Source organism: Vidua chalybeata, chromosome 10 (genome assembly GCF_026979565.1).
Source record: "Vidua chalybeata isolate OUT-0048 chromosome 10, bVidCha1 merged haplotype, whole genome shotgun sequence".
Taxonomy (NCBI): domain Eukaryota; kingdom Metazoa; phylum Chordata; class Aves; order Passeriformes; family Viduidae; genus Vidua; species Vidua chalybeata.
In genome coordinates this window covers 14,693,308-14,704,207 of record NC_071539.1, presented here as the reverse complement: position 1 = coordinate 14,704,207, position 10,900 = coordinate 14,693,308, and the positions used below count along the sequence as shown (strand labels likewise).

The 10,900-nt window shown below is 46.7% G+C and overlaps 1 protein-coding gene and 1 long non-coding RNA gene across 2 annotated transcripts; one reads left to right on the top strand and one right to left on the bottom strand.

Annotated features, from left to right (window-relative positions):
- On the top strand, nucleotides 1-3,259 carry CHST2 (carbohydrate sulfotransferase 2). The gene has a single exon (XM_053952095.1). The coding sequence runs from the start codon at nucleotides 62-64 to the stop codon at nucleotides 1,349-1,351; it is 1,290 nt and encodes a 429-aa protein (XP_053808070.1). The 5' UTR covers nucleotides 1-61; the 3' UTR covers nucleotides 1,352-3,259.
- A 2,693-nt stretch (nucleotides 3,260-5,952) lies between these two features.
- Nucleotides 5,953-8,398, bottom strand: LOC128793102 (uncharacterized). The gene is made up of 2 exons (XR_008432657.1): nucleotides 8,300-8,398; nucleotides 5,953-6,199 (listed from the first exon to the last, which is right to left on the bottom strand). It is a non-coding gene; the product is annotated as an uncharacterized LOC128793102 (long non-coding RNA).
- Between the last annotated feature and the right edge of the window lie 2,502 nt (nucleotides 8,399-10,900).

Genomic DNA, 10,900 nt, shown 5'->3' with positions numbered 1-10,900 from the left:
CCCGCCGCGGGCCCCGGGGCGCCGGGGCGCTGAGCAACAGTTGGCCCCGCCGCCGCCCAGCATGAAAGTGTGCCGGCGGAAGGCGCTGGCGCTGTGCCTGGGCTACGCGCTGCTGCTGCTGCTCGCCGCGCTCAACCTGCTGGAGTACAAGTGGCGGCGGGAGCCGCGGCGCTGCGGGGAGCCCCCGGCAGCCCCCCGCCACCACCCCCCGCCGCCGCCGCCACCGGCCGGGAGCCGCGGCCCGGCGGGCGCCCGGCGGCAGCTGGTCTATGTCTTCACCACCTGGCGCTCGGGCTCGTCCTTCTTCGGGGAGCTCTTCAACCAGAACCCCGAGGTCTTTTTCCTCTACGAGCCGGTGTGGCACGTCTGGCAGAAGCTGTACCCCGGTGACGCCGTCTCGCTGCAAGGGGCGGCCCGCGACATGCTGAGCTCCCTGTACCGATGCGACCTCTCCGTCTTCCAGCTCTACAGCACGGCGGGCGCCGGCAAGAACCTCACCACGCTCGGCATCTTCGGGGCGGCCACCAACAAGGTCATCTGCTCCTCGCCCCTTTGCCCGGCCTATCGCAAGGAGGTGGTGGGGATGGTGGACGACCGGGTGTGCAAAAAGTGTCCCCCGCAGCGCCTCAGCCGCTTCCAGGAGGAATGCCACAAGTACCACACGCTGGTCATCAAGGGCGTACGTGTCTTTGACCTGGCGGTCCTGGCCCCGCTCATGCGGGACCCGACCCTGGACCTCAAAGTCATCCATCTGGTGCGGGACCCCCGGGCCGTCGCCAGCTCCCGCATCAAGTCCCGGCACGGCCTCATCCGGGAGAGCCTGCAGGTGGTGAGGAGCCGGGACCCCCACATCCACCGCATGCCCTTCCTTGATGCTGGCCACAAGCTGGGCGGGAAGAAGGAGGGGGCGGGCGGCTCGGACTACCATGCCCTGGGTGCCATGGAGGTCATCTGCAGCAGCATGGCCAAGACCCTGCAGACTGCCCTGCACCCCCCTGACTGGCTCCAGGGCAATTACATGGCCGTGCGCTACGAGGACCTGGTGGTGGAGCCCATCAAGACCCTGCGGCAGGTGTACGGCTTTGTGAACCTGGCAGTCAGCCCGGAGATGGAGAAGTTCGCCCTCAACATGACCAGTGGCCCCGGCTACTCCTCCAAGCCGTTCGTGGTGTCGGCCAGGAACGCAACCCAGGCGCTGAGTGCCTGGAGGACTGCGCTCAGCTACCAGCAGATCAAGCAGGTCGAGGAGTACTGCCACCAGCCCATGGCCCTGCTGGGCTACGAGCGGGTCGGCAGCCCCGAGGAGGTGAAGGACCTCAGCAGAACGTTGCTCAGGAAGCCGCGGCTGTGACGGGGCAGCGGCGCCCGCCGGGCGCCCGGGGGTGGCGGAGCGCGGGCAGAGGAGCTGCTCCGGCTGCCTTGAGTGAGGGAGGGAGCCGGGAAAAGCACCCTGGTCTCCGATTTCCTCCAAAGACTGCTGAAGGGTAACATACAGTAATGTGATGATTTTTTTTTTTTTTTTTTTTTTTTGGTTTGGTTTGGTTTGGTTTTTTTTTGTGGTTTTTTTTTTGTTGTTGTTTTGTTTTTTTTTTTTACCCGCCCCCTTTGCATTATGTTAGATGCGATTTAAAAACCAAAATCAAGTGGAACTGAAAATATGTGTAAAGCCCCTTCCTCCTCTCTACAACGCCAGGCAGTTATTCTGTACCAGTATCGTGTTCATGAAGTTCTTGTGGGTTTGAAGATGGTAACAAAAAACTCTTGCACAATTCCTAACACATCTTTATCTCCCTTGGTGTGGAGGGGATGCCCTTGGAAAACATAATGCTGAAAATCAGACTTTTGTATGAAAACAAATGTTCAGACATGATAGTAATAAAAGAAAATAATAAATGATATTCATTTTTATAATTACCTCAATTGTTTGGGAAATACAGTGTTGCTTATGTACAGCTGGAGGGGATGCTTGCTTAAAATAACAACGTGGACTTCTTAAAGGGTATGGGCAGAGGGCTGGAGTGCAACATTTGATGTGTTCAAAGATCAGGAGCTGCTCTTGCAGAAACAAATACAGATCTTGCAAGTGTAGTACAGGTTATATGGCTGTGTCAAAGCAGGTTTCTATTTAACTATTGTCTTTTCTGTTGTATTTAAAAAGTCTTTCAAGTGCCACTGTATTAGTGTCCTAAGAGTTTTAAAATGTTTGCCATCGCAGCAGTATTTATTTTTGTCTTGACATGTATGTCCAGGAGTCACTGTTAAGTAGAAGTGGATCTACAGTGTGACAAGAAATGCAGGATTTAAAAAGACATTTATCATACTGGAAACATTAGCATGTGTGACAACAAAAATAAAATTATATATATTATATATATTCTATAGTGCTAACAAAACATAAGATGTAAGATATTTCTTGACATTGATTGGTAACAGGCAGAGCAGGGGAGCATAGAAAAATGCATAAAATGATTTATTTTTTCCCTTTGTCTGTGTCCGAGGGTATATTTATGTACCAAGAGGGAGGAAATGTACAGCTGTGTGTTTGTGGCTGTAATAGAGCCTTTATGGAGCCAGCCCAGCGTTTGATTTCAGAGCACTGGTTGGAGACTCATTGCCTGTGAATTGTCATTGCTCTGTGATGGAGCCAGATGGTGGTCTGGCTCTTTCTGGGAGCTCTGCCTAGAGTCTGTCCCATCGTTAAAACTTGATGATTAAAAAAAAAAAAAAAAAAAAAGAAAAAAGGAGATTTTGCTACTTCTGCTTTTGTAATTTCTAGGAAAAAAGTCCTGATTTACTAAAGGTTAAGTGGTGTGTTGCATGTGAAAAGTGCAGACACCCTAAGTAGTTTTTAATCTTGGTGTTCTCTGCTGCTCTTTGAAGGCTCATTTTGGAACTTGAGTTTTTAAACAAACGTAGTTTTGCCAAACTGTTCTCTTAGGAGACTACAGACTTTTCTACAGGAAGTACATTTTACATTGCCTATTTGGGTGTTGTGCCTTCAGAAAATGTGAAGAGTATGAGTAGGAAAAAGGAGACTGATTTGTGAAAATAAATTAATATAAACCGGATACTGATACGTGTGTGTGTATGCGTGGGTGTATGTGTGAAAATTTTAGTGATGTGTAATATGTCTATTTCTTGTAACTCAAACAGCTGATAACTGACTACTAAGATTTTTGAGTTCTTGATGAAATTTTGGCATTAGATGTTGAATTTATTCTGAAAAGGAAAAACATTTAATAAACTAGTTAAAAGATTATTTCATAAGGTTGCCTATACACTTGCTGAATGACTGCATTACATGTTGGTTCCCTCAGCTCATTTTCACCATCAGTGAAATAACATAAAATCTAGCAATGGGAGATCTTTTAATTGACCTGTTAGGATGTATTCCCAGATTCCAGACATCAGTGCTAGAAATGGGAGGGATAGTTAATTTGGTATTTAAAATACAGATTAAGGTACTTGTGTTGTTGTGGAATGATGTGTTTTGTGTTACCACTGTGCATGTTCAGTGCAGTGATGAGAGGATTTTGGGTGTTTGGCTTTGGGCTGTACCCAGCGGGGTTTTTTATTTTCTTTGGTTGTTGTGTCCGGGGGCAGTGCTTGAAAATCTGACCTGCTTGTAGAGCACGGTGCTTGCTTTTTCTCCATGCCTGCTGTCTGAGGCTGCCTGCTCCCCTGCCCTGCCCTGTCTGTGCTCCAGCAGCGCTGCTGCGGGCAGGGCAGGCGGCTGGAGCCGGGAGCCCCTCGGAGCTGCCCGTGGAACGCCAGCCCCGCTCCGGGACACTGCCACTGCCCCGGCTCCCGCTGCCGTCAGCGGGGAACTTGCCTTGGGTCTCTAGATGGGGGCTTTCCATGGCAGCATGTTACAGCAAAAGCTCTTTTGATTTTGGGAGCTGAAGCATGGTCATTTCTGTGTGCAGAATTCCTTGGTCTTTTTTTGGGAAAGTTTTCAGGATGAGTAAAATGAACAGGAATTGATTGCCCTCCGGGAGTGTGAAACAGATGAGCCCAATTGACTTAGCTTCCAAAAATGTCCTTTGGCTCCTAATTATGTTAAAAATCTCGTCCTGTCATTCTGAGAGAGCACTTGCTGCTCTTCTAATAGTGGTGCATTGCAAGCATCTGCTTCACTTTCCCGATACAAACACTGCCAGTAGAGTTACAGCGTCTGAATCTGGTCCCTAATTTGGGCTCCACCTACTACATTGCAGCAAGGAATCACCCAACATACTGTACAACTGTACCCTGGTGTGCTTTGGTGAACAGAAAGAAACAATGCAATGTTCATTTTGTGAAAATAAAGGACTGCAAGTTTTTCAGGTAAAGCTTCAGGAAAATGGAATGGTTCCAGATCCTGCTTGTGTAAAATGCTGGTGGGCTAAGCCCTATGTTTAATGCTGCTCTATTAAATATGTATGTGAACAACTGGCAATTAAAATATGATTTTTAGCCCTTTTTTTCTATTCAGGAAATAGAATTAGAGGAACTTTAACAAGCCAGAGTTGAAAAAAATTTTAAAAATAGGGTACCAGAAAGATGAAGGGCATGGTTACAAAAGAAGTTTTCCTTTTGTGAAGATGGACAGCTAGCTGTGGTCAGAATAAACTTGACTTTTAAGCTTGAGAGTAGTCCTGAGTTTGTTTTCTGTCTGATTTAATAATTACAGTGTGCTTCTTCAGCTGAAGCTAATGCTTGTATTGGTGAAGAATCAATAGCATAAACAGGGCGCAGGGTGCACTCAGGTGCATGGGTGGGAGATGCTTCTGAAGACTTGACACGTTGGTTTGGTGGAAGAGAAAGGCCAATGGGCAAGTACGTGTTGCTTCCTGCTGTGAACAAAGCCAGAACACCAAACTGCTGTGGTAAATTGCAATGATCATTCAGTGCATGAAAACAGGAAAACCCTCTGTCTTCCACTGAATCAACTAAACCACAAGATGTGTAGAAGTGTGCAAGTTGCTGCTGCTAACTTTGGAGCTGACAATGAAAAAAATGTTAGATCAAGTATCTTTCATTCTTTCTTAACAAAAGGAGGAAGTCCTTTATTTTTCCAATCACTTTGTAATTTGACAGACATTAAGCATCATGCCGTGAATGGGAAGAGGAACATAATTTAAACCCACAAACCTTGTATTTCCATTATGATAAGAGCTTGGGTCTTCAGAGGTGAAATACTGATGGTTATAGGCAATCCTGAAACAAGTGTTTCTCATCCTGTAGGCCATGAGGAGAGCAGTGAGATTATTTCCCCTTCATTTCTATTTGCTAGTGGTGTGTTGAAAATGAAAGGTGTTTAACGTGAGCCCTTGCACACCACACAGGTGGTCTAAGAGTTGGTGTTCCAGCTTTGCTCCTGTGCCTCCCATAAATGCAGGCATGGATCCCTTTGGAGAGGTGAATGCCAGTTGTGCCCAGTTGTGTGGGGCTGCTTTATGTGAACAGACTGAACATGGGGCAAATGCTGTCTCTCTTGTTACTTCATTGGATGGATCAAAAATGTTCTTTTTCTACTGCCATTTCAATTAAGGGTGTTGTATAAATATTACTCTGCTGGAATTATGCATATGAATAAGGTAAGCAGATTTAATTTGGAGGCTCTAAGTGAATGTGAGACTGCTTTCCATTGATGGATCTGACTTCAACTGTCATTGCTTTCTGCTGAGTTATCCTGGCAGTCAGTACACAGGGTTTGTATTTTGTATCAGAGGTCCTGAGCAAGATCTTACAAAAATATGCATGTTTTATAATTAAAGAATACATAGGATAACATTTCAGCAATACTCATTATATTGTGCACATTTAAAGTAAAAAATAAGGTTTATCTGGTTTATTTGGGTTCCCTGGCAACAAATGAGCTCTGTTAACGTGTCTAAATAACAGCTCTTCGCTGTTGTGACATACATGATTCCTCATGTAAGTTATCATTCTGCAAAGAAAATGCATAGAATTGGTACAACACAGACTGATTTATATTTGCAAGTTGGAAAATTTCCTTCTATTTACTCTAATTTGCAGTTTGGGGCTCCTTGCATCATGAGATTATGAAAGAACACAAGAATGGGCCTGCATTATTGACTGTGCAGAGTCTGGGTCAATGCAAATTCAGTGAGAATCAGTGCAAAATGTAAGGTGTCCCATCTTCCCTTGATCCATGAAGAGCTGGAATTCCTCACACAGGTCAACACCATGAAAGCTATGAAAAAAAAATCGTAATATAATGGCCTTGAAAATGGGAGAACTGGGATTAAAGAATCATCTGCTTCTGCACTAAAATACAAAGCTTTAATATATGTATAAAAATATATGGCTTATTTCCTCACAGAAGAAAATTCTGTATGTGAGACTCACATTTACACCAACTGATGTGGGTGAGCTCTCTGGTGTCCACTGCAGTTCTGAGACAGGAATGTGCTTGTTATAAACAGGGTGATGGGAAGGGATTTGAGGTCGAGTGGTGGGTTACCATCTCTTTGTTCCTCAGAAAAATTGGTGAGTAGCCAGCACAGCCTGCAGGGCTTTTAATATGAGGTACTGCAAACTTCTGTCTGGATATAATTTCATTATTCTGATGGGATTTGAATGGAAATAGGATTTTCATGCTGAAAAACAAGATGAAAATGTGGTTGCAGGAACTCCCCAAATTAAATATTATTACTAGCAAAGCAGCCTGAGCGAGAAAGGATCTGCTGAGCCACCTTTGTCCCAGCATCAGTTGAAGTGGAAGTTGTTAACTGGAAGGGGCTCTACAGATACAATATTAAGAAATCTGCAGATTCTAGTAAGCTTTAAGTGTGGTTTTCGAGAATATCTGCATGTGCCATTTTCATTGGAGTTGGAATATTATGCAGGAGCCAGCAGGAGTTGTATTTCAGGGTGCCTCTGGAAGTCATGGCCTCATAAATTTGTATTGGGAGGGGGCCTATGGGGATTTCTGGTCCAAACTATTACTCAAAGCAGGGTCAGCTTATGAGATCAAACTAGGTTGCTCCAGGTTTAACTTGGTGGGTCTTGCAAACCTGCAAGGGCAGGTTTGCCTCCCTGGGCAACCTCAGTGCTCTGTGGCCCTTGTGGTGATCCATGGTGCTTCAGCAAAACCAGCCCCAAAATCACTAAGCATGTTACATAAATTTATTAATATTTGCCTGTGACTACTGACATGGATCATATCCTCACTTCCCTTTGACTGCAAGAGATGTTGGCTGCAGCTCAGCCTTTGCAAAGGGTCATTAGCAAAGTGGCTAATAAGTAGTGATCTCAGTGGAAAAATGTGGATTCACAATTAGAACGCTGCATCCAGCAATATCCCTTGTTCCACACAAGAGGGATAAAGAGGAGAGCAAAGGCAAAAGAAATTCACTTAGAAGAAAGGAAAGGAATACAAAGCAGGGCTTATCAAAAGTTGCTCTTTCTCTGCTATAGAAAGAAAGAAATACTGTTAAGGAAAATTGAAAGAAACAAATGACACCACGAAGCAAGGTCAGGAGAGGATGAATAAAAGCATTTGCATGTTAAAAGCAGCGAGGATAGAAACCTGAAGGACAGAAGATGAAATGTGATGCTTGTGCTGTAACCATTTGTAATTAATCATGATATGCAGAAAGAATTCCTCACTTCTAAGTTCACAGTTTTAGATTCACTGATTTTCCTCACAGTTTCAAGATGAATTTCAAACAGGAATAATTTTCATAATTATTCAGATAGTTTTGATGTTCCAGTTTGTTTTGTGTATAGATAGAAACAGAGTTGCTGAACTTTTGTCTAAATATTCCTCTCTGCAGACCTCTATGCATAAATTCACAGGCCCCCTAGTCTGCTAAATTCTTGGCACCTTCTTGTTTTCCATCTGCCAGATGGTTCCTTCTCCCACCAGTCAGGGTTATCAACAATTATCTGTTTCAAGCCATGCGCATGTCTCATAACAGTTTATCATGGGAGACATAAAATGGAAAAGTGACATATTTAGTGTTTATGTAACTTTGAGAATCACTCTTGGCAGCTTTCATTACTTGCTTATTTGCTACTGGTGGTTCCTATGTATGTTTGCTGTACTGATGTGGCATCAGCCCTTCAGATCTCAATTATTCAGTTAATTTACTAAAATCAGACACCTTGCACACTCAGTCAGCCAGTGTTGTTAGGTGTACTGACTTAGCTGGTGGTGTTTTGTTCTTCAGAACTCCCTTATACCTGCTTGACGTCTCTTTTCCCAAGTAACAAGTAGTAGGAAATGAGGAAATGGACTCAAGTTGCATCAATGAAGGTTTAGATTGGATATTTGGAAACATTTCATTACCTTGAAAGGCTTGCCAAGGAATGGAACAGGCTGCTTAGGGAAGTGGTCCAGTCCCCAACTCTGGAGGTATTGAAAAGACATGTGGATGTGGTGCTTAGGGACACAGCTTAGAGCTGGGTTAATGGTTGGACTTGATATCATAAAGGTCTTTAGAACCGAAATGGTTCTCTGATGTGATGGTGACATCAGACCCTGGCAGTGCCATACGGGGGTGGTTGGAAGCACTGGGGCTCCTGCAGCTCGTGAAGGAAGCAGTGAGAAAGGTCTGACTGCCAGAGCAGAGTCTGGGGCTGAAGTCTGCTTGACCTCCCTGGGCTCGTGCTTTTCACCTGCTTCACTGGCCGTAGCTCCACCACAAACTGCCAGAGCTCTCAATGGTAAAGGACACTTCGTTCAAAGAGGTACAGTGGTAACGAGTAAGTGGTGGAAAACAGGTCTTTGTGCTTCTCTGCCCCTCTCCAGGGATGAGCACACAGCAGCCTGCACTGACCATCACACTTTGGTTTTGTAAGAGTTTAATTTCTGGTCCCTAATTACATGTTCTTTCATGCTGAGCAGAGGTAAAAATACACAGAGTAAAAGTGTTGTGGCTACTACCTAGAGAATACCTGCTGTGTTATTTTAACCCAGGAATCCTCATCCCAGGACACGACTTAGACACACATGAGCCCCTCTCCTTTTATTTTACTTTAAATAGGAAAATGTTGTACCTGATGCCACACACCTGAGAGGCAGCTGTTGCCTTTCGGCAGGTGGTGCCCCACAGGTGTTAATGAGGAATGTTAATGAACCTGATACAGAAAAGGGACACCTGAAATTTGTTAGTGGGTCGTGCTGCTCAACCTTTTCCCCTCACAGACAGGTGACTCTTGGCAAAACGAGATGGAAGCCGAGCTCTGCCCTGTGCTTTGTTATTTCTGGCTGTGCTCTGCTGGGCCAGGGGGCTGCCATGTGCCCTCAGCCTCACAGGGGCAGCTGGTGGGAGCTTTCCTGGGGGACCATGGGCTCCAGGGAGGATAAATGCAGGAGGGGAGCTGCTCTTGGGGATGGTGGCGTTTGCCAGAAGCATCTTTGATGGGAAGGGCTGCTGCAGGCTCTGAGTGCCTGTGGTCCCCTAGGAACCTGCTGGAAGGTGCCCGAGCTAAAGCCCTTTCCAGCGCTGGGGCCTTGCTGTGCGCTGGGCTGTGGGGATGCTGCCCAAGCTGCCGGAAAATCGGTATATTTTCCAACAGGGAGAGGTGGTGAGGCTGCTGTGCTCAGGCACGTTTCAGTATAAAGAGTTGATAGAGCACATGGAAAAGCACCAGCTGGGACTAAGGAGGCTCCCGAGCGCACTGGAGCAAGGAACACCGCTCCAGAGTGGCGCAGGTAGCCGCGCACCGTGCGGGGCCTGCGGCCGGGCGGCGCCTGGGGCCGGTGGAGCCGAGGCGAGCCACGGCGGGGCGGCTGCGCTGCGAGGCTGGGGGTGGTGCTGGGACACCCCTTCAGCCAGGCTCGGCTGCCGGGGTGGAGCTGCTCCGGGAGCACGGGCTGCTGAGCTGCGCTGGAGATGAGCACCAGCCGCCTGTTGCTGGTGGCAGCGGGGCTCCGGGAGGGCTGCTGTGGGCTGGGAATGAGCGGGGCTGAAGCGTGCGGAAAACGCGTCTGGGGAGGTTTTGTAAGGGAATCTGTTGCTTGTCTGGGCTGGTGGCTGTGGGGTTCAGGCTCTGGGGGTGCTCTGCTGCTGTAAGGACATCTGGCTCCTGTCCCTGCCGTGGAGCGTGGCACATCACCGTGGGCTGTGGTACTGCCGTATCCCCACAGGCACCATCTCCTGCTGTGCTCTGGGTACCTGCCTGTGTCCACCTCTTCAGGGACATGCAATGCTCAGGCAAATTTCCTACGTGCGAGGAGAGGCTTCAGAGTTGATGGTTTCTTGCACACATGTACTGACAGAAAAATTTTATGCATTTCCTTGCCATTTACATATCTTGTTTGGTTTCAATGTGGAGTCCTTTAGTGTATCTACTGGTCCTGTCCCACGCCTGCAGTCACAGATGAGTCACAGAATGTGTCTGTTTTTCTTTGTCTTCTTTCTGAAATGGACATGGCTCTCCTGACCTCTCATCCCTCCTGTACAGGTGAGCTTTTGTCTTGCCCCTGTCTCATTCAGAATGGTGACCATGCTCCCTGTTGCTTAATTAGTCCTTTCATAATGAATAATTTGGGTGCTTTGCTCTGAGTAGTAGCCAGCCATTTATCTTTGCCATGTCTCTTTGAACAAAGAATTATTTGGAAGTTTAACATTTCACCATTGCTGGCTTTGACTGTGGTGCAGCCTGTAAACTATACTTAGATTGCTGAAATCATATCAAGAAATCAATGGACTTTTCCTCGCTGCAGGCTTCAGGTCTTGGCACAACAACTCGTAATGGCTCCTTATTTTCACTTATCTCCTACACTTATGTGTAGGCAATGCTAAGAAAGTGCTTGTGTGTGGCTTACAGCTGGAGTCCTGCTGGCTGCTCTGAGCACCATGAATGTGCGTCCCTATACGCAGTAACCCCTGGTTAGAGCAACAGACATAAATTATTCTCATGTGGAAGCCTTGGATTGTCTTGC

Excerpts from the sequence above, each read along its gene's own strand:
- CHST2 (XM_053952095.1), top strand. The coding sequence starts at position 62 with ATGAAAGTGTGCCGGCGGAAGGCGCTGGCGCTGTGCCTGGGCTACGCG.